This window comes from Oncorhynchus mykiss, chromosome 26 (genome assembly GCF_013265735.2).
Source record: "Oncorhynchus mykiss isolate Arlee chromosome 26, USDA_OmykA_1.1, whole genome shotgun sequence".
Lineage (NCBI taxonomy): Eukaryota > Metazoa > Chordata > Actinopteri > Salmoniformes > Salmonidae > Oncorhynchus > Oncorhynchus mykiss.
This window is the reverse complement of record NC_048590.1, coordinates 19,709,686-19,734,243: the sequence shown is the minus strand read 5'-3', so window position 1 is coordinate 19,734,243 and position 24,558 is coordinate 19,709,686. Positions and strand designations below refer to the sequence as shown.

Sequence of the window (24,558 nt, the reverse complement as noted above, 5' to 3'; positions counted from 1 at the left end):
ACATCGTCGCACACTCTTGGCATTCTCTCAACCAGTTTCACGAGGTAGTCACTTGGAAAGTATTTCAATTAACAGGTGTCCCTTCTTATAAGTTAATTAGTGGAATTTCTTTCATTCTTAATGCCTTTGAGCCAATCAGTTGTGTTGTGACAAGGTGGGGGGGAGTATACGGAAGATAGCCCTATTTGGTAAAAGATTCATAGTCCATATTATGGCAAGAACAGCTCAAATAAGCAAAGATGAATGACAGTCCATCATTACTTTAAGACATGAAGGTCAGTCAATAAGGAACATTTCAGGAACTTTGAAGGTTTCTTCAAGTGCAGTCACAAAAACCATCAAGCGCTATGATGAAACTGGCTCTCATGAGGACTGCCACAGGAATGGAAGACCCAGAGTTACCTCTGCTGCAGAGGAAAAGTTAATCATAGTTACCAGCCTCAGAAATTTCAGTCCAAATAAAAGTAACAGAAAACTCAACATCAACTGTTCAGAGGAGACTGTGTGAATTATTTGATTTGACCTTTATTTAACTAGGCAAGTCAGTTAAGAACAAATTCTTATTTACAATGAGGGCCAACACCGGCCAAACCCGGACAACACGGCCAAACCCGGACAACGCTGGGCCAATTGAGCACCGCTCTATGGGACTGCCAATCACAGCCGGTTGTGAAAAAGCCTCGAGCACTGAGATGCAGTGCCTTAGAGCGCTGCGCCACTCGGGAGCACTAAAAATCAGGCCTTCATGGTCAAATTGCTGCAAAGAAACCACGACTAAAAGGACCCAAATAATAAGAAGAGAGGTGCTTGGGCCAAGAAACACAAGCAATGGACATTAGACCGTTGGAAATGTGTCCTTTGGTCTGGAGTCCAAATTTAAGATTTTTGGTTCCAACCGCTGTGTCTTTGTGAGACGCAGAGTAGGTTTACAGATGATCTCCGCAAGTGAATTTCCCACCGTAAAAGCATTGAGAAGGAGGTGTTATGGTGTGGGGGTGCTTTGCTGGTAACACAGTCTGGGATGTATTTAGAATTCAAGACACACTTAACCAGCATGGCTACCACAGCAATCTGCAGCGATACACCATCCCATCTGGTTTGGGCTTAGTGGGACTATCATTTGTTTATCAACAGGACAATGACCCAACACACCTCCAGGCTGTGTAAGTGCTATTTTACCAAGAAGGAGAGTGATGGAGTGCTGCATCAGATGACCTGGCCTCCACAATCCCCTGACCTCAACAAAATTGAAAAGGTTGGGGATGAGCCGGGCCGCAGAGTGAAGGAAATGCAGCCAACAAGTGTTCAGCATATGAGGGAACTCCTTCAAGACTGTTGGAAAATAATTCCAGGTGAAGCTGGTTGCTCAGACCATGCAAAGCTGTCATTAAGGCAAAGGGTGGCTATTTGAAGAAAATACATTGAGATTTGAGATTTTTTGGTTACTACATGATTCCATTTGTTATTTCATAGTTTTTGATGTCGTCACTATACACTACAATGTAGAAAACAGCAAAAATAAAATAAAACCACTGAATGAGTAGGTGTTCTAAAACTTTTGACCGGTAGTGTACATATACACGTACAGTTGAAGTCGGAAGTTAACATACACCTTTGCCAAATACATTTAAACTCAGTTTTTCACAATTCTTGACATTTAATCCTAGTAAAAATTCCCTGTCTTAGGTCAGTTAGGATCACCACTTTATTTTAGGAATGTGAAATTTCAGAATAATGGTAGAGAGAATGATTTATTTCAGCTTTTATTTCTTTCATCACATTCCCAGTGGGTCAGAAGTTTACATACACTCAATTAGTATTTGGTAGCATTGCCTTCAAATTGCTTAACTTGGGTCAAACATTTTGGGTAGCCTTCCACAAGCTTCCCACAATAAGTTTGGTGAATTTTAGCCCATTCCTCCTGACAGAACTGGTGTAACTGAGTCAGGTTTGAAGGCCTCCTTGCTTGCACACACTTTTTAAGTTCTGCCCACACATTTTCTAAATGATTGAGTTCACGGCTTTGTGATGGCCACTCCAATACCTTGACTTTGTTGTCCTTAAGCCATTTTGCCACAACTTTGGAAGTATGCTTGGGGTCATTGTCCATTTGGAAGACCCATTTGCGACCAAGCTTTAACTTCCCGACTGATGTCTTGAGATGTTGCTTCAATATGTCCACTTCATTTTCCTACCTCATGATGCCATCTATTTTGTGAAGTGCACCAGTCACTCCTGCAGCAAAGCACCCCCACAACATGATGCTGCCACCCCCGTGCTTCTCGGTTGGGATGGTGTTCTTCGGCTTGCAAGCCTCCCCCTTTTCACTCCAAACATAACAATAGTCATTATGGCCAAACAGTTCTATTTTTGTTTCATCAGATCAGAGGACATTTCTCCAAAAAGTACGATCTTTGTCCCCATGTGCAGTTTCAAAACGTACTCTGGCTTTTTTATGACGGTTTAGGAGCATTGGATTCTTCCTTGCTGAGCAGCCTTTCAGGTTATGTCGATATACGACTCGTTTTACTGTGGATATAGATACTTTTGTACCTGTTTCCTCCAGCATCTTCACAAGGTCGTTTGCTATTGTTCTGGGATTGATTTGTACTTTTTGCATTTGCATTTGTACGTTAATCTCTAGGAGACAGAATGCGTCTCCTTCCTGAGTGGTATGACGGCTGTGTGGTCCCATGGTGTTTATACTTGCGTTCTATTGTTTGTACAGATGAACGTGGTACCTTCAGGCGTTTGGAAATTTCTCCCAAGGATGAACCAGACTTGTGGAGGTCTACAGGTTTTTCCTGAGGTCTTGGCTTATCTTTTCTTTTCCCATAATGTCAAGGAAAGAGGCACTGAGTTTGAAGATAGGCCTTGAAATACATCCACAGGTACACCTCCAATTGATTAAAATGAGGCCAATTAGCCTATCAAAGCTTCTAAAGCCATGACATGATTTTCTGGAATTTCCCAAGCTGTTTAAAGGCACAGTCAACTTAGTGCATGTAAACTTCTGACCCACTGGAATTGTGATATAGTGAATTATAAGTGAAATAATCTGTCTGTGAACAATTGTTGGAAAAATTACTTGTGTCATGCACAAAGTAGATGTCCTAAACGACTTGCCAAAACTATAATTTGTTCACAAGACATTTGTGGAGTGGTTGAAAAAAACTAGGTTTAATGACTCCAACCTAAGTGTATGTAAATTTCCAACTTCATTAACTGTATGTTAGTCAAACATTTCACCCACACCTCCCAGCCACGTGAACGAGCGTCTGCATAGCCAAGTGCTAAGAGAGTCATTTGTTTACAGGAGCATACAACCCAACGTGGGTATTTGAAAGATTAACGAGGAGAACGATTAATCATAGATAACCCTCAAAACTTGAGACATCTCTGGCATTGTGTTGTGTGACAAAACTGCACATTTTAGAGTGGTCTTTTATAGTCTCCAGCACAAGGTGCACTTGTGTGATGATCATGCTGTTTAATAATCAGCTTCTTGATATGCCACACCTGTCAAGTGAATATATTATCTTGGCAAAGTATAAATGCTCACTAACAGGGATGTGAACACATTTGAGTACAACATTTGAGAGAAATAAGCTTTTTGTGCGTATGGAACATTTCTGGGATCTTTTATTTCAGCTCATGAAACATGGGACCAACACTTTACATGTTGCGTTTATATTTTTGTTCAGTGTACGTTTGCCAAACAACTTAAAATTAAAGCATGGGCTCTATGTAATCAACATAGATGTGTTCTATGGAAAATAATGAACGACGTGGAAAGTGTGTTCCTAGAAATGCTGCTAGAAATGTGGTAATTTGCTGGTAGAAATGTGTTCAACATCAACTGACGTAGCTAGCTAGCTAGCTAGCAAGCTTACTTGATAGCTCCAGTAGTTACCTTGGTAACCAAACAAGCAGACTTGCTAGTTTAGCTAACCAAACATCACCAGTCCTAGCTTGCTTTTTTGAAAATCGAATTCAACAATGACGTTTTCAATTCGTCTTTTGCTTTCAAAAGCAGCTTAAACATAGAACATGTAAGAATGAACTACTTAACAGCCCTTAAATTCTACCGTGCTGATATACCGTGCATTATAGGGAAATAATGCACTCTAGAATGCCCTTCAAGCCAATCAGTATTAAACAAATAAAAAATAAAAAAAGTATTCAACAAAGCCATTGTATAACATAGCAAGAAGGCCCAAAGGGGTGTGGTATATGGCCAATATTCCACGGCTAAGGGTTGTTCTTAGACACAATGTGATCCCTGAGGTGCCTTACTGTATAAACTGTTTATTAAGGTAATTAGAACAGTAAACAAGTCATTTTGTGTCATACTCGTGGCTTTCATCCAATCAGCATTCAGGGCTTGAATGACCTGGTTTATAACTCAAAATATAACTTTTTGTAGAATATTACAGCCACTATTCCCATGCCTTCTACATATGAGCACTTGCGGCAGCATAGGCTACTATGCACAGACTAGTAAAATAATTGTCACGCCCTGACCGTAGAGAGTGTTTTATGTCTCTATTTTGGTTTGATCAGGGTGTGATTTGGGTGGGCAGTCTATGTTCTATGTTCTATGATTTTCTATTTCTATGTGTTTGGCCGGGTGTGGTTCTCAATCAGAGGCAGCTGTCTATCGTTGTCTCTGATTGAGAACCATACTTAGGTACCCTTTTCCCCCACCTGTTTTGTGGGAAGTTAACTTTGACTTTGTTCAGGGCACATAACCAAACCGCAAAGCTTTGGGCTTTGTCAGCATAATTTTTAATAAAAATAAAATGTACACTTACCAAGCTGCACCTTGGTCCAGTCCTCCAGCCAGCCGTGACAATAATACAACTTAAATGATGATATTCTGTTCTTTTGAAATACAATTGATTTGTTTTTTTTATGTTTCTAAAGAAATGCCTAAACAAAATAATAATGCATTTCTTTGTGATGGTGTATAACACTTGAATTGTGGTGTTATGCATTTCAGGTAAAATAACAACCCATTGTTCATCTATCAGGACAAATTAGCTAGCAATAGCAAGATAGCTACATTTCAATGAATGTCATCTGTGTTTGACATGCGCCCAAGTTAATATAGTTGTTTCACAGTTGGTTTTGATATTTTAACCTGCGTGTTATGATCGTGTCTGGTGTGGATGGACAAAATCAACATAAGCACGAGGATGCAGGGGCGTGTCCGGTGTAGTCAGTATGTTACGGAAGCAAACAAACAAACGCCAACCCACCCAACCACATCCCAGCTAAATCACCCTATCTTTCCCACAGTGAGGGGATGATAGGTGTTTGATGAGTGCTGATGCGTTGTGACATGATTGGCAGCTGAGAGAGTAATCAAGGCGACAGGAAAAGAACACACCTGCTGATCTGCAAGATGTGCATGATTCGATTCACCAGAAAGAGACGATTCACAGCTTCAAAAGCACTGCTGCCAGCTTTATTCAAAGTCTGTCTGTCTTCAGAGACAGCTGGAGATCAAAGACTTTCCAAACAACATTAGCCAGCTGAGACCACAGTGACTGCAACACACCTGTCATTCATCTCAGAGACAAGCTGTAAGGTCAGAGAGTGGTCACACAGACCTAAAGTGACCGGGCCTGAATTGGTCATGGTTGTGGTTTCATGGTCAAGTTCAACTACGTAAGCAACAATATACATAGACCACCACCAAAAGTTAAGTTATAGAAACGCTTCTCTGACAGGTTTGTTTGATTCGAGCCCAGGGCCTGAACTGGGCCTGAACTGTTTGACAACCTGTCCTCTCCTGATATGACTTGATTCGACAAATAAATACAAAATGAATTCTCCTCATCATGTACTTAATAAATAGTTAAATTCATTATGCTAATAGTATTGGACCTAATGTAATAATTATATATGTCCTAGTGTGTGGGGATGTACAGTAGGAGGGACAAACCATTGAATTATGTTACAAAATCAATAAACCAGAATAAACCGACTGACTTGAAAAGGTTTGGGGAGAATGCTGTGGACCATAAGCCCTTGTCAACACCCCCCCCCCCCCCCCCCCCCCCCCCCCCCCCCTCCCCTTGTCCAAACATCTTCACCATTAATCAACATGCTACACCTCTCTTCGTCCCACTCCAGCCATTGAGCCCAACAGCCCAAACCGTTAATGCAGAACGTTAATTACATTTCAAACTAAACGGATGGAGAGCGCCGGCTATTATCTCCGGGCTGAGCTGTGGCGGGGAGTGACTTTGATCTGCAAAAGCAGGGAGAATAGAAGAGGGGGGAAAGAAAGAAAAACACTCACGTTTGAATGGCTCTCCAGTGTGCTAACGGACAGAGGGAGAGCGAGAGAAGACATGTCATGGGAAAAACATATGCGATACTATCCAACGTGATCAATGTAAAGGGAAATCGCTACATCTGGGGATTCTTCACTGTCAATGTTTGTGTGCTCCTGGCTGCCGCTGGGCCGGTCCACTGCAAGTAGAGCTCCTTCCTCGCCTACACAAACTGTGTTGACTTTATTACGACAAACAGCCACTTAATTTGTGCAAAGACTGTAAGTGAGATGCCAACGTGCTGCACAGCAAGATACCTTCCTGATGAAAGAAGAGACTATTGATAAAAGTCGTCTCTTTTACTCCATTAAGTCTATAGACATTACGGAAAATTGAATTATATGAATTAAGGAACAGCAGCAGATGGTGGTGAGCGACTGGCTAAACATAGATATACTTAGGGGACGCTAGCCAAAGAGTGTCGCCATTATCCGAATCAGAAAGCCAAGCTGAGAATTGTATCAATTTCTAGAAAGAGGAAAAGGTCCACGGACCATGGACCCAGGGATGGTGGCGGTTGGCTGAAATGGAGCAGATGGCCCGGATGCTGTCCAGGGATACTGTAACTCACTTGGTTCCTGGCTTTCGGGACACGTTAAGAAAAGCAGATGAGACGTGTCAAGAGTGGTGGTGGGTTGGTCGTTGGCATTGCAATCTGTGTGTCTCATCAGACTCCTGCCCTGGGGAAGGTCACAGGTTAACATGGCAGCAGCTGCTGCTGCTTTTCAAGTATCAATCTCCTGGTAGCAAAGGCATGCTTCACTGTTGATTGTGATCACATGGCTCTTTAATGCACACAACACACTGATCGGGAAGGAATCCCAGCAACATCTAATATTCAAGTGACACGCGCTGAGACCGACCGCAATGCTCATTTGTTTTTAATCGAATCCGAAAACACTGTGCTGTACTCGGATTTGTGGTCTGGATAATTCCACAGCATTGTTGAGGCCAGGGCTTGGTGCTAGTCTATTCATGCTCTGGTTTGGGAGAGAGTGGTTGTGTGTCATTATCCTCAGACAGAGGAGCTCGACAGTGAAGAGGGTTTATACACTAGCATGGCAGGTGGCAGAGTTACATTATGGCATATGTCCTCAAATCAACTGCCAATGTTCCCTCACTGTGAGCGAGGAATCTGGCAAACCCTCTCGTAAACTCACTGCCATTTTGTATGGAAGGAGTCAAGGGTGCAAGTGAGGGGAGAAAGAGACTGGGTAAAATGAATAAGAACAGAATGTAAGCAGAAAGAATGAGAGACTGCCCCTGAGTTTCTCCAGTCTAAGAACAGTCGGTGAGAGAGAGGGAGAAAGTGAGTCACAAGGTTAGCCTTCAGCACAGACAAACAGGTATTGACTCCAGGACAGAGACTGAGTTCAGACTGCAGGTGAACTAGTCTGAAAGGCCTGGGGCCAGTGACACACAGACAGTCCTCTCAGCCCAAGCTCCTGATTGAGTTCTGAGTGCACCTCACCTGGACTGAACCCCCTGCTGCTTCCCCTGAGTGTCTCTCAGCTCCATAAAACACCATTCACAGTTGACACAGATGCCGAGAAGAGGAGTGGAGTAAGGAGCAAGGGAGGGTTGGTGTGAAATGGGGATATAACAGCTCTCTCCTCCTCCTGAGACATATTCCTTTTAGAAATAAGTCGGAATCTGTTGCTCTCCCACTGAGAAAGACTGTCATTAGAAGTCATGCCCAAAATGAGCTGCTGGCATTTTTACATCACCACATTAGTGAATTATATACAGTACCAGTCAAAAGTTTGGACACACCTACAGTACTCATTCAAGGGTTTTTCTTTATTTTTGACTATTCTTTTCTACATTGTAGAATAATAGTGAAGACATCAAAAACTATGAAATAACACATACTGTATGGAATCACGTAATAACTAAAAAAAAGTGTTAAAATAAATCATTTATTTTAGATTCTTCAAAGTAGCCACCCTTTGCCTTGATGACAGCTTTGCACATTCTTGGCATTCTCTCAACCAGGTTCATCTGGAATGCTTTTCAAACAGTCTTGAAGGGGTTTCCATATACGCTGAGCACTTGTTGGCTGCTTTTCCTTCACTCTGTGGTCTAACTCATCCCAAACCATCTCAATTGGGTTGACGTCAGGTCATCTGATGCAGCACTCCATCACTCTCCTTCTTGGTCAAATAGGCCTTACACAGCCTGGATGTGTGTTGGGTCATTGTCCTGTTGAAAAACAAATTATAGTCCCACTAAGCGCAAAGAAGATGGGATGGCGTATCGCTGCAGAATGCTGTTGTAGCCACGCTGGTTAAGTGTGCCTTGAAAAATAAATAAATCACAGACAGTGTCATCAGCAAAGCACCCCCACACCATCACACATCCCCCTCCTCCATGCTTCACAGTTGGAACCGCACATGCGGAGATCATCAGTTCACCGACTGCGTCTTACAAAAACACAGCGGTTTGAACCAAAAATCTCAAATTTGGACTCAGACTAAAAGACAAATTTATGTCCATTGCTCATGTTTCTTGGACCAAGCAAATATCATCTTATTGGTGTCCTTTAGTAGTGGTTTCTTTGCAGAACTTCGACCATGAAGGCATGATTCACCCAGTCTCCTCTGAACAGTTGATGTTGAGATGTGTCTGTTACTTGAACTCTGTGACGCATTTCATTGGGCTGCAATTTCTGAGGCTCGTAACTCTAATGAACTTATCCTCTGCAGTAGAGTTAACCCTGGGTCTTCCTTTCCTGTGGCGGTCCTCATGAGAGCCACTTTTATCATAGCGCTTGATGGCTTTTGCGACTGCACTTTTTCCGGGTTTGACTGACCTTCATGTCTTAAAGTAATGATGGACTGTCATTTCTTTTTGCTTATTTGAGCTGTTCATGCCATTATATGGACTTGGTATTTTACCAAAATTAGGGCTATCTTCTGTATACCACCGCTACCTTGTCACAACACAACTTTTAACAAGGCACACCTGTTAATTGAAATAAATTCCAGGTGACTACCTCATGAAGCTGGCTGAGAGAATGCCAAGAGTGTGCAAAGCTGACATCAAGGTAAAGGGTGGCTACTTTGAAGAAAGTAGAGTAAGAGTTTAAACAGCATATACAGTGGGGCAAAAAAGTATTTAGTCAGCCACCAATTGTGCAAGTTCTATCACTTAAAAAGATGAGAGGCCTGTACTTTTCATCATAGGTACACTCCAACTATGACAGACAAAATGAGAAGACAAAATCCAGAAAATCACATTGTAGGATTTTTTATGAATTTATTGGCAAATTATGGTGGGAAATAAGTATTTGGTCACCTACAAACAAGCAAGATTTCTGGCTCTCACAAACCTGTAACTTCTTCTTTAAGAGGCTCCTCTGTCCTCCACTCGTTACCTGTATTAATGGCACCTGTTTGAACTTGTTATCAGTATAAAATACACCTGTCCACAACCTCAAACAGTCACACTCCAAACTCCACTATGACCAAGACCAAAGAGCTGTCAAAAGACACCAGAAACAAAATTGTAGACCTGCACCAGGCTGGGAAGACTGAATCTGCAATGGGTAAGCAGCTTGGTTTGAATAAATCAACTGTGGGAGCAATTATTAGGAAATGGAAGACGTACAAGACCACTGATAATCTCCCTCGATCTGGGGCTCCACGCAGGATCTCACCCCGTGGGGTCAAAATGATCACAAGAACCACACAGGGGGACCTAGCGAATGACCTGCAGAGACCTGGGACCAAAGTAACAAAGCCTACCATCAGTAACACACTACGCCGCCAGGGACTCAAATCCTGCAGTGCCAGTACATGTCCAGGCCCGTCTGAAGTTTGCTAGAGAGCATTTGGATGATCCAGAAGAAGATTGGGAGAATGTCATATGGTCAGATGTTTGGAGGACAAAGAATGTTGAGTTGCATCCAAAGTACACCTACTGTGAAGCATGGGGGTGGAAACATCATGCTTTGGGGCTGTTTTTCTGCAAAGGGACCAGGACGACTGATCCGTGTAAAGGAAAGAATGAATGGGGCCATGTACCGTGAGATTTTGAGTGAAAACCTCCTTCCATCAGCAAGGGCATTGAAGATGAAACGTGGCTGGGTCTTTCAGCATGACAATGATCCCAAACACACCGCCCGGGTAACGAAGGAGTGGCTTCGTAAGAGGCATTTCAAGGTCATGGAGTGGCCTAGCCAGTCTCCAGATCTCAACCCCATAGAAAATCTTTGGATCACTGCTCTAGAGGAGATCTGCATGGAGGAATGGGCTAAAATACCAGCAACAGTGTGTGAAAACCTTGTGAAGACTTACAGAAAACGCATTGCCAACAAAGGGTTATAACAAAGTATTGAGATAAACTTTTGTTATTGACCAAATACTTATTTTCCACCATAATTTGCAAATAAATTCATTAAAAATCCTACAATGTGATTTTCTGGATTTTTTTTCTAATTTTGTCTGTAGTTGAAGTGTACCTATGATGGAAATTACAAGCCTCTCATCTTTTTAAGTGGGAGAACTTGCACAATTGGTGGCTGACTAAATACTTTTTTGCCCCACTGTATATATATATATATGAGTGTGCTTAAAGTGCATTGAAAGGGCTCTGGGGTGATGTAGACTAATACCCTATTTGATCAGAGCACCATGCACTTCCCTACTTTGTTGGTTTAAAACTGTATAAAGGAGGACACAAGAGTGCAACACTTAAATAAATTAACTGTAAGAATGGAAAATACACTCGGCTGACATTCAGATTGCTCTTGACTGCTTCTGCTTTCAGAGACCACTGGATTAGTGGGTTTCTCCAGGATGCGCTGTGATAAATATGAGGTGTTTTAACTGGTGCCCATTCTTCAGTGAAAGGATACCTCGCTGAAAGGGTCCCATTACACCGTCATCCATAGATCTCAGCATCCCGACCACTCCATCCGAACATATTGATTACGGTCTGTCTGCAATAGCCTCTGAATGCCCAGAGTTATTATGTGCTTGTCAGCTGCTAAATTGGTCAAATGGGTGAAAACCTCTCTCCTGTTGGCATCTGTACAGGAAAGTAGGGCTACATCTGTGTGTTTGTGGAGTGTTGCAATGAACCACTCATCTGGCTTGGTTCATACAAGAACAAACTAAATGTGTGTCCATCTATGAAGAAAGGGAGACAATTTAGGAGAAAATCAAAAAGATTCTTATTCCCATCACTGGCAACTCCTCCCAAAATCCTCTGACAGTTCACCTGGAGGACATGTTATGTTCAGGTCAGAGCATGTGCCGCAGGGGAACAGTCCTTAGATTTACGCATGCAAGCACACACGCAAGCACATGGACACACAGACACATGCTATGAACCACTGTATAAGGGCAGACATTCACTCTTTCTCCTCCTAAACAAGCCGTCAAATTTGTGCTGATGCTCTGGGGAAAAACATCACCTGAGTCATCATGCTGTCATGACTGTTCTGTGAGGATCCAAACTGGTCAGATCAGGTTTGCAATGAATAACTTCAACCAGACCCCCTCTCACCCGCAGAGGGGGGGAGGGGAGGAGAGAACTGGTGGGGATGAAAAACTCACGTCCTGTTGTAAATCAAGAGAAGATCGAGGTCTCCCTCTCTAAATTCACCAAAGGAATGTGCCTTTGTTTCAAGAAACTTTTTCCCGCCGAAACTCTACCATGTTCAAAAGCGGATACTGGAAAAAATATTTCTAACATAGAACGTGCGGAATGGTGTCTAAAGAACACAAATGTTGTTTTGATGTAATTAAAAATGTTAGAAAGGAAATACTGTAACTTGGAAAGTATACCCACGACATGTGTGAAGTGTCCATCCTATGCTTTGTGCATGAAATATGAAAATGATGAATGTGTTTTTGTTAATATTACGATTTTTGTATTTTGAATTTCGCGCTCTGCAATTTCACCGGATGTTGTCGAGGTGGTGTGCTAGCGGCAAGTCTAGTCCAAAGAGGTTTTAAGAGAGGGATGTGATTTTAGGAGCCATAAGAGATAATTGAGTGAGGTGTGAGACTGTCAGCCTGACGGAACCGCCCTTTTGAACAAACTGTATAAAATGATGGGTTAAGAATGAACATATCAGACCAGAAGAGCATGAAGCAACAGCTGCATGTTTAAAGTGGTCTGAACTTTGAATCTCAACACGAGGTAGAAAAAATAAACTCACCTCCCGGACAATCACTGGTATGGCTGATTAGCTGTCCTAAGTAAAGTATCTAGAAAAGCTCATTTAAGTGGGACCATTCTACTACTCTGCTCAAACCATCTTATTAAGCTACTCTCATCATCCCACTGGGAACCATCGACACGGCTGGCTAGCCAATCTTCAAAAGAGGCATCTTCAGGAGCGAATGGAAGGATAATCAACTCTGCAGTTCTGTTCTGGACTACACGACAAGTCACCAGATAACTACAAAGAAGAACAGTAGAAGACTTGTTGGAACCATTTTTGGACAATCAGAACTTTAAAAGCGTGCTGCGAAAAGGCCCAACCCTCTTTCCAAGGCTGCCCTGTCCACCTAGAGAGATCCACGGCAAACCAAGGCATTTCACATAAATACATGAATGATTTCTTACTCCAAGTGGGCGGCGGTTCATCTGCAAAGTATTGGATTACTGTAAGTGAGAGTAGTTTCTAAATGTACCAACGTTAAGTGTGTCTGTCCCTCTCTCTCTCGCCCTCTCTGTGTCTTTCGTAACAAGCAGCCATATTGTTGTCAGTCCGCTCGGGAACTGTTAACGTTTTAAGTGTGTATTTTTATCCTGTGTTACCATTTAATTAGCTAGTACATGTAAATAAATAATTAAACCAATTTGTGTAGTACTGAATCATAAGTAAGGCTCATGTTTTTGCAGATGCAGGAGGTTACGATTGTTCAGAATGATGGCATGATACGAGGTTATGACTAATAAGTTGACTGTTTATAGATGTGATAGGTAAAGACCTTTTAGAGTTGAATTAAATTATTAAACAACCGCTCTCGTGGTTCCCCAGATCCTAATGAGTTAATTGTTTCATGATTCATTAAACCTATTTAGGTAATAAGATAAATAAGTCTTCAGACTAATGTTAGTCAAGTCACGACAATGCTGTCATTCAGACAGTCACAGTCCCACGAACTAAACCACTGAAACACTAGAGCACTACTCTATCCTCAGAGGTATAGAATCCATTCTGTTTGCGTTGAAGAGCTGTGTGAAATATACACAACCTACACTGACTGTACAAAACATTAAAAACATCTTCCTAATATTGAGTTGAACACCCCTCTTTTGCCCTCAGAATAGCCTCACTTGGTCAAGGCAAGGACTCTACAAGGTGTCGAAAGCGTTCCACAGGGATGCTGGCCCATGTTGACTCCAATGCTTCCCACAGCTGTGTCAAGCTGGCTGGATGTCCTTTTGGTGGTGGACCATTCTTGATACACACAGGAAACTGTGTGAAAGTGTGAAAAACCCAGCAGCATTGCAGTTCTTGACACACTCAAACCTGGCACCTGGCACCCTGTTCAAAGGCACTTAAATCTTTGGTCTTATCTAAAGGCTTAAAAATCCTTTGTTAACCTGGCTCCTCACCTTCATCTACACTGATTGAAGTGGATAACAGGTGACATCAATAAGGGATCGCCTTATTTCACCTGGATTCACCTGGTTAGTCTATGTCAAGGGTGTCAAACACATTCCACGGAGGTACGAGTGTCTACAGGTTTGAGTTTTTTCCTTTCAATTAAGACCTAGACAACCAGGTTGAGGGCAGTTCCTTACTAATTAGTGACCTTAATTCATCAATCCAATCAAGTACAAGGGTGGAAAGAAAACCCGCAGACACTTGGCCCTCTGTGGAATGAGTTTTGTACACTCAGTGTATGAGATCAGTGAAGACTGTCGTGGAAAATTGTGAGATTATGTTATAGTGCTTTAAAGATTATATTATAATCTTTGTATTGCATTAGAATGGTTGTTTTATTCGACAGAATATAATCTGTTGTGTTGTGTGTTCAGTGTTCCACTGAGGATGGGACTCTATGAGATAGCACTGAGAGGGGAGATTTACGATGTCTTTGGCCAATAAATCCTAAAGAGCATTCCAGATAGTGAGGTAATGTTTTTGTACTATGAAGTACCAGGAACGAGATTAGAACCTCGTCTTAGAGACCAAACTGAACGATAATTTATAGCGAATGCTATCTGGCTATGGGATACTCCTCTCTCAAGTAAAAGTCTTTCTTTGTGAACAGTTCCTATTATCTGTGGTTTGTCATGTCGACTAGGGGGTGGATCTTTGCTATAAAGGATCTCAGTTGCCATTATGTTGACCACGCAACTTTTCATTAGAGATGCTGAAATGTTGAAAGTTGAAGTTTAAGTATAACTCTGACTGGTGTGTGGTTTGTAATCTCTGCTCATTTGGTAATACAGGAAATTGCCATGACAAGATCCAACATCATGATAATACATTTGGGAATAGCATGAGGGAATATACGACAATGCGTGTGTGAGAGTGTGGACATGTTTTACTATTCTTGTAGTGAGTGCTATAAACAAACAAAAACATTTGACCAACTGGGGAAATTGTGTTAGTCCCCGTGAGGTCAAATACTATTCCTAAGGGATTTAAGGTCAGAATTAGTGTTATAATTACATTAAGGGTTAGTAGCTCGGGTTAGGGTTAGGAGCTAGGGTTAAGGTTTTTGGGTCAGGGAGTACAGGTTAGGGTTAGGTTAATGGTTAGAGAAAATAGGAATTTGAATGGGATTGAATTGTGTCCCCACAAGGATAGCTGTACAAGACTGTGTGTATTTGTGTGCGTTTGGAAACAGTGGGTAAGAAAGTGAGTGACTTGTGTGTAGCCAGCAGAGCAGAAACCTCCATCTGGGAGAAGTGTGATGAAGTAATCAAGTGCATGTTGTATGATGCAGAGAAGCACAATCCATACTGCGGGCACAGTGGAAGAGCCCAAACTGCCAATCTAACTCCCATTGAACCTGACACAAACAAACCATTCCATAAAGAAAACTGGTGTCCCTATAGTATGACAAACCATGTTACACTGAACAAAAATATAAATCGCAAAAAACTTTAATGAGCAAACCTTCCTTCATCAACTGGCCTCTGTAAAATGGTATAGAATCAACTTGATCCCCCCCCTGTCGTAGAGGCTTGGACCTTCTTTTTGATTTAGTCAGTGGTATTGTTAACAAACACGCTCCCATAAAGAAAATCATAATTAAAAACAGGTTCAGCCCCTGGATTGACTGTGATCTTGCAGAGTTACTCCACCTCAAGAATTGCATTTGGCAAAAGGCTCGGCACACGCATACTCAGGCTGACTGGCTCTCGTTCAGGATAATGAGAAATAAGTGCACTCAGGCTATCCAGAAGGCCAAAGTTAGTTACTTGATGGAGAAGTTCTCTCTGTGTGGGTCTAACCCCAACAAGCTCTGGAAAAAGGTTAAACGGTTAAAGACCTGTAGATTAAACCCTCCTCCTCACAGCTGCCCATGTCCCTTAAAGTTGATGATGTGGTTGTTATTGACAAGAAGCACATGGCTGAGCTCTTCAATCACCACTTCATTAAGTCAGGATTCCTATTTGACTCAGCCATGCCTCCTTGCCCGTCCAACATTTCCTCATCTCCCACACCTTTAAATGTGACTATCCCCGATGCGTCTCCCCTTTTCCCCTGCCCCGCTACAAAGTTTCTTCCTGCAGGCGGTCACTGACTCCGAGGTGCTAGAGGAGCTCCTGAACCTTGACCCCATCTGGGTCAGATGGTTTAGACCCTTTCTTCTTTAAGGTTGCTGCCCCTATCATCGCCAAGCCGATCTCCAACCTTTTTAAACGTTCTCTCCTTTCTGGGGAGGTTCCCATTGCTTGGAAGCCAGCCACGGTTCGTCCACTATTTAAAGGGGGAGTGGAAGCTGATCCTAACTGTTATAGGAGTATTTCTATTTTGCCCTGTTTATCAAAAGTGTTGAACAAAAACTATAGTATTCTCTCAGGTATACAATCTGTTTCCCGCTCAGGTTATGGATGTGTCACTGCAATCTTAAACGTCCTCAATGATGTCACCGTTGACCTTGATTCTAAGCAATATTGTGCTGCTATTTTTATTGACTTGGCCAAAGCTTTTGATACGGTACACCATTCCATTCTTGTGGGCCAGCTAAGTAGTATTGGTGTCTCTGAGGGGTCTTTGGCCTGGTTTGCTAACTACCTCTCTCAAAGAGTCAGAAATTCAGAAAATCTGCTGTCTCAGACACTGCCTGTCACCAAGGGAGTGCCTCAAGGCTCGATCCTAGGCCCCACACTCTTCTCAATTTACAGTAACAACATAGCTCAGGCAGTAGGAAGCTCTCTCATCCATTTATATGCAGATGATACAGTCATACTCAGCTGGCCCCTCCCCTGATTTTGTGTTAAATGCTCTACAACAAAGCTTTCTTAGTGTTCAACAAGCTTTCTCTACCCTTAACCTTGTTTTGAACTCCTCCAAAACAGAGGTCATATGGTTTGGTAAGAAGAATGACTGTTCTTCTCTCAGCACATATCAAAGCTGCAGGCTAAAGTTAAATCTAGACTTGGTCTCCTCTATCGTAATCACTCCTCTTTCACCCCAGCTGCCAAACTAACCCTGATTCAGATGACCATCCTACCCATGCTAGATTACGGAGAATTTATAGATCAGAAGGTAAGGGTGCTTTTGAGCGGCTAGATGTTCTTTACCATTCAGCCATCCGATTTACCATCAATGCTCCTTATAGGACACATCACTGCACTCCATACTCCTCTGTAAACTGGTCATCTCTGTGTACCCATCGCTGGACCCACTGGTTGATGCTTATTTATAAAACCCTCTTAGGACTCACTCCGCCCTATTTGAGATATCTACTGCAGCCCTCATCCTCCACATACAACACCCTTTCTGCCAGTCATATTATGTTAAAGGTCCCCAAAACACACACATCCCTGGGTCGCTCGTCTTTTCAGTTCGCTGCAGCTAGCGACTGGAACGAGCTGCAACAAACACCCAAACTGGACAGTTTATTTCAATCTCTTCATTCAAAGAATCAATCATGGACACTCTTACTGACAGTTGTGGCTGCTGTATGTGATGTATTGTTGTCTCGTCCTTTGTGCTGTTGTCTGTGCCCAACAATGTTTGTACCATGTTTTGTGCTGCTACTATGTTGTGTTGCTACCATGTTGTTGTCATGTTGTGTTGCTACCATGCTGTTTTGTCATGTGTTGCTGCCTTGCTTTGTTGTGGTCTTAGGTCTCTCTTTATGTAGTGTTGTGTTGTCCCCTTGTCATGATGTGTGTTTTGTCCTATATTTATATGTAATTAAAATAAAATTCTCCTCCGTCCCCGCAGGAGATCTTTTGCCATTTGGTAGGCCGTCATTGTAAATAAGAATTTGTTCTTAACTGACTTGCCTAGTTAAATAAGTAAATGTAATGTGTTGGTCTCATGTTTCATGAGATTAAATAAAAGATCCCCATATGCACAAAAAGCTTATTTCGCTAAAATGTTGTGCACACATTTGTTTAAAACTCTGTTAGTGAGCATTTCTCCTTTGCCAAGATAATCCATCCACCTGACAGGTGTGGCATATCATCTAAAAATATAATGGAAACCTATTGTTCTTATGTAATTCCACCTCCCAGATTGCAACTCCTATGGCTTCCACTACATGTCAACAGTCTTAATTCAAGGTTTCAGGCTTGTTTCTTGAAAAACGAGTAAGAATTTTGAGTTTCAGTGAAGAGAGCCACGGAACAATATTAGTCTTTCGACATGCGGTGAAGAGGACAAGCGCTTACTAATTTTACTTTCCTATTCACAGACTACTTTCCGTATGAAATATTATAGTTTATTTACATTTTAGGGTACATGAGGATTATGTAGAAAAGTTGTTTGACTTGTTTGGACGAAGTTTAGCGGTAGCTTTTTGGACTCTTTTGTCTGCATGTTGAACAAGTGGATTACTGAAATCAATGGCGCCAACTAAACAGACTTTTTGGGATATAAAGAAGGATTTTATCTAACAAAACAACCATTCATGTTGTAGCTGGGACTCCTGGGATTGCAAAAAGAGGAAGATTTTCAAAAGTAAATTATTTATTTAATCGCTATTTGTGATATTGTGAAGCCTGTGCTGGTTGATGTGGGGCGCCGTCTTCAGACAATCGCATGGTATGCTTTCGCTGTAAAGCCCATTGTAAACCGGACAACGCAGTTAGATGAACAATAATTTAAGCTTTTAAATTATTTCAGATACTTGTATGTTCATGAATGTTTAATATTACGATTATTTATTTGAATTGCGCGCCCTCCAATTTCACCAGATGTTGTCGACAGGTGTCCCGCTAGCGGGATGTCTGTCCCTAAAAGCAGCATGATCATTACACAAGTGCATCTTGTGCTGGGGACAATAAAAGGCCACTCTAAAATGTGCAGTTTTGTGACAACACAATGGCACAGATGTCTCAAGTTGAGGGAGTGTGCAATTGGTATGCTGACTGCAAGAAGGTCCACCAGAGCTGTTGCCAGAGAATTTAATGTTAATTTCTCTACCAAAAGCCGCCTCCAACGTAGTTTTAGAGAATATGTCCAACCGGCCTCACAACCACACACCACATGTATGGCATCGTGTGGGCGAGCGGTTTGCTGAGTGCCCCATGGTGGCGGTGGGTTATGGTATGGGCAGGCTTAAGCTACGGACAAAGAACACAATTTCATTTTATGGATGGCAATTTGAATGCACAGAGATACCGTGATGAGAGCCTAAGGCCCATTGTTGTGCCATTCTTCCGCCGCCATCTCCTCATGTTTCAGCATGAAAATGCACGGCCCCATGTCGCAAGGATATGTACACGCTGAAAATTTCCCAGTTCTTCCATGACCTGCATACTTACCAGATATGTCACTAGTTGAACATGTTTGGGATGCACTGGATCGACGTGCACGACAGTGCGTTCCAGTTCCCGCCAATATTCAGCAACTTTGCACAGCCGTTGAAGAGGAGTGGGACAACATTCCACAGGCCACAATCAACAGCCGGATCAACTCCATGCAAAGGAGATGTGTTGCGCCGCATGAGGCAAATGGCTGTCACACCAGATACTGACTGGTTTTCTGATCCATGCCCCTACCTTTTTTAAAAGGTATCTGTGAGCAATAGATCTGTATTCCCAGTCATGTGAAATCCATAGATTAGGGCATCATGAATTTATTTAAATTGACTGATTTCCTTCTATGAACTGTAACTTGGTAAAATCCTCAAAAGTGTTGCATGTTGCGTTTATATTTGACCTCTAAACTAATGAAGCAATGAGTCTTCAACTGCTAAGGGCCTGAAATTCATATTTTTTGATTGACACCTCCTCAGACGAGTCAATAAAAGCCTGAGGCTGATGGCTCTGGCATAGAGTGTTGCTCATTAAATTAAAACATGATCATACTATTTGAAAAGGTCAAATGTCAATCTCTTTGGCAGGAAATAGGTTGGAGACTGCCATGCTTAAACATTGCGTGCCATGGCGCCTCAAACGAGCCCCAGAGCAGCTATTACCATTCATCACAGCCACTCTGCAGGGACGAGGCCGGCACAACGTTTTCCCCTATTCCTCGTTACATAGGAACTGTTTTGACTTCCAGTTCCCAACACGACACATTGATTGGTTCCCAGAAACAAAATGGCTTTTTGGGCTCATCTTAAAATTCAAATATACATTTATTCTGTAACGATAGGAAGTGTGTGGGCAGGCAGGACTTTCATCCATAACCCAGCTAGAAATAACAAGCGATTGGGAGCGAAAGAATAGAAGAGAAGAAAAAGAGAGTGTGAGAACGAGAGAGAGAGAGAGAGAGTGGGAGGCACATTAAACTGGCCAAACATTTGGTAAGCAGAGTCAGTTCGAGCACAGAGTACACTCAACCAATGAACACCAAATGCGGCACGAAACTGCAGACAATTACAAACTAACGTCAATATGTATGAAAATGTAGGCTCGATCTACACAATGTCACAAACACAGGCCATGACGGGGTCTTGGGATGAAACCGGACCATCTGTTTTGATGGTATTTTTTTACAGTACTACATACCATTAACATGGTTTGTAGTTACTGACAAGATAATCTTTAATAATCGTCACCATCGTCAATCATCACAGCAATCTTCTGTCCATGTTCCTCATCTGGTTTTAAACTATCACCCTTTGGTCATGTATGATGGTTGGTACAGGGCTCAATATGTGATTCAATTCCATGGCTTAGAGACATGGTCTTGGTGGGATTAGAATAGACCTCCCAGGATGAAGGTGACCCAAAGAAGAAGGAGTTAATCTGCCAGAGAGATTCGACTGACCCTCCCCCGGAAATTAAGGTTCACATGTTCAAGTATGTGTGTGTGTGTGTGTGTGTGTCTTTCACCAATGTCCCAGAAAATTTTCCACAGCTTCTTTACTTTGTCTTCGTCTATTATGAAGTCATACAGAAGGAAGAGAACAATCGGCATAAAAAGGCCTAGCTTGGGCCCTGTCCTGACTGATATCTTATCTCAATCTATGGGCTGCTGATAATCCACACATCCTCTTCCTGCTGTCTGTCATCTCGGACCGTGCCACCTCATCCCAGGGTCAGGAGCGTTTTAAAGACTGCTGCTAACTTTGGCTCTTATCGGTCATGTCCCCATGCTGAAGTGTGACCTGGGATTTTCACTTCATCACTGAACATTCATTCCTCTAATCTATTTAAATCTAAAGCCATTCAAGGTTAGAATGACATGTTTTATATGTATATTGACACATAATATTGGCCTTCAACGTATAATCATACTGTCTGTAAACTAATCTAATCCAAAAAGCATTTTGGGTCAGTGAACATAAAATAGATCATTGAAAGTCGTGGAGATTACCAATGTATCCTTATCTAACAGAGCCTAATTTGACCTGGCATGAGACCTCTCAGTGTGCCACTCACCTCCCGCTAGTATTGCGCAGGATGACCAGGGCGTCAGGGAAGCCGTCCATGTTGTAGTCTCCCAGGTGCAGAGTGATGGGGTTGTGGAGCTCCCCAGCAGGAGGGGTAGTCTGGGGGGGCACGAAGCCCCAGAGAGTCTCCCTCCTCTGGAAATCGGTCAGGACTGGCACCCACTGCAACCGGAGAGAAAACAACGACGCTGGTTCAGCTCATTGATGATATACTACACCGGAATGAGACTCGGAGTGAAAAGAAAATGAAACAACATGGACTATTATTAACTGCTGTTGTATTTAGCAGAAATGACATCGCGGTGAGAGCGGGGCTCAGTAGGGTTGCTGAATCATCGCCATTAATGCCACAAGTCAAAAGATAGAAATAAGTGCTAGGGCAGAGGGAATTTCTTCCTTCCTGTTCCCAGCAATAAAACCGTCATTTTCCATCAGAACATATTTTGGATTTGAAAAGAGCTGCAGAATTGAGATATATCACTGTGAAACCTACTGTGACTGTGTGGCCCATCCTTGACCTGCCTTGATTATACAGTACCATGATAAATATTGCAGTGAAAGAGATATATATATATATATATACACACACACACACACACACACACACACACACACACACACACACACACACACTCGCTCCCGCATAGCTCTATCAACACATATTCCACCCCTGACAGCTCAACTGAGTAGTCAATAAACCCTGGGAGCCTATTTCTCTCTGACAGTGACTGATGTTCATCATAATAGAATGTGAATGTACAAAAATCATACTTACTAACTACTGTGGGTAAATTCACATTAAATTATATTTACAAAAACGTACGCACTCACGACTGTAAGTTGCTAAGGATAAGAGCGCCTGCTAAATTACTAAAATGTAAATATTGAATTAGTCACTGAACACGTAACGAATAGTGAATCAAATCCAAGTAAGATTCCGTAATAGAGTGTTGCATCCACTGCTAAAAATGGCAAGTCTCACAGAGCAACATCCTCAGATACCATCATTAGTAACCGTTTTCTGAATGGACGGATGTGAATACGAGAACTACATAAAGAGCTTTAAAAAGAGAGGGCAGCGGAGATAGGAGCTATTCTTTCTGCAGCTGAACGCCTCTCTGTTTTCCCCTCGCCTCCACAAGGCCCACCTATTACTGGAAAGCGCTGGGGAGGCGGGAATGCAGATGCCATGGGTTTAAATATTCATGAATGTTAAACAGGAAAAGCCAGGTGCATCTCTGCACATTATATCCGCCAGAGGAAGCGCCACGAGGGTAGCGGTAATGGCTGCTAATATGGCTGTTCTCCCTCTCTGAATACATAAACACAGTCAACATATTGACAGATGGAGAAAAGAGCAGCAGGAAGAGAGGAGAGTAGAGGTCATAAGAAAGTGTCTCGGAGGAAAGTGTATAGTCCTGTGTGAGTATTTATAGGGGATAGACCTCGGCGCTGTATCAGTACCACATAGGCTCTGATGTATAACCCTGTTGATTTGGCGCCACTACAAGATATGGCAAGGGAAGACGGTGTGATACGTACGGCTGCACCAGGAGGGAATGCGTTAGGGATGAGGGACGCGTGGGAGAGGCAAGTGTTTTTGTCTGGACAGTGTGGGTGAAACAATTGTGAGTGTGTATGATGTATGAGCTATGTACAATTTGTGCAGGGTGAAATGGCATCTCCATCTTAGGGCTCTTGGCCGGAAAGCCTGTCATACAATCCCACCCAGGTGGTTAAAGTCCCGGTGAGACGAGCTCAGACCCATGTCTTTAGCAGGCCTGGTCGGGGAGTTAAAAAAAAAAATTGAGTGATGCGTCATTGGCTGCAGAGGTTGATTGGCCGCTTCCCTGTCACAGGGACTGCCGACAACGATAACTTTAAATAAATGTGAAAGGTTATGACAACTTGACAACTTCCTTCAAGTGATATTAACATGACGACAAATGACAACTTCAATGATGACAAATGACAACAAATGACAACTTCCTTCAAGTGATATTAACATGACGGGTCATGACGAAGTTGAATGATCATTCAGCTTGCGTGTGATGAATACTGACTGGTTTTAATGATGGTTTCATGATTGGCTATGATCATCTAAATACAGTAGAAGTTATGACTGAAACAGCCATGTAAATAAGTCCTAATGATTTGTTTTGGCCAGGTTACGTAGAAATGGGGGTATGAAACCTAAAATGGTGTATTTGAGCTAATTAGTACGCGGTAACAAACGCTGCACCGTTAAATGGACCTGCAGAGCCCACGCACGCACATCCACAGTGTCTCACTTCTCGAAGTGCTCCCAAAAGCACTCTGAAAGCACGACACATTTTTAGAGCTTAACTGCCACTTAGCAACAAACAAACATAAACTATGCTAATGGCAACTTGGGATGAAGCTCACCTTGGACACAGCAGTGCACAGATAACCTTGATCACTCCATTGTGCCACAAAATGGATTACGCTGGGTCACTGGCGAGTGGATCCTAAACCGTTGAGTCTGATAATAAAAAGAGGAACTTCTCTGCATCTTGGCTAGGAGTGCTGCTTCACTGTCAGCTCTACTCACAGCTGGTCTACACCGGGGAGCAGAAGTCTATCATCAGCATTGTGCTGACTGAAGATTTACTAGGTTTCTTAGACCTCAACGCTGTCCACTGTACATGCAAATCCTCCCCATTGATTCATAGACATACTTATGAGAGGGGTGATGGAGAAAGAAATGCAGAGAGAGAACAAGCGAGAGAGACAGAGAGCGAAGACTAAGAGTACGTTAACTAAAGGGATTTCAGACACTTTTTCAATGGAAGACATCCAGACAAAGTTTATAAATAACCGTAAGGAGCTGCCAGGCAGCCTGAGTGCCAGCTGGTCAGTCGTACTGAGGCAGTGGGTGACTCCAGGAGTTGAACAAACCCAAACCATCCCTATCAGACTAACATACTTTCCTGCACAACAATCCCACTAGATTGCCGAAGACGTATACAACACATCAGCACATCATATTCCAGGCCTGCGGCTTGATGAGTCCTGCTTTCTGTTTCCTTTCTAATGCCAATTTTAGGAGGGAGAGAGAAGAGAAGAGAGGAGAAGGAGGGGAAGAGAAGGAGAGGATGTGTTCAGAATACCAACAGGAGGACTGACTGAGCCTCCCAGTGGCAAGGCAGTCTGTTGAGCTGAAGCCTGCTGTAACTGTTCCAGAGCTGCCTACA

General features: G+C 42.6%; 1 protein-coding gene across 3 annotated transcripts in view; it reads right to left on the bottom strand.

Annotated features, from left to right (window-relative positions):
* itfg1 (integrin alpha FG-GAP repeat containing 1) overlaps window positions 1–24,558 on the bottom strand; it is a 119,731-nt gene that overhangs the window by 57,135 nt on the left and 38,038 nt on the right. For all 3 annotated transcript variants that reach the window (XR_002470956.2, XR_005039670.1, XM_036963415.1), the window contains exon 10: window positions 21,333–21,505. Coding sequence is in view for 1 of the 3 variants with exons in the window: in XM_036963415.1 (XP_036819310.1) it covers window positions 21,333–21,505 (173 nt within the window). In the remaining 2 variants the exon portion in view is untranslated. The remainder of the gene's footprint in view (window positions 1–21,332; window positions 21,506–24,558) is intronic.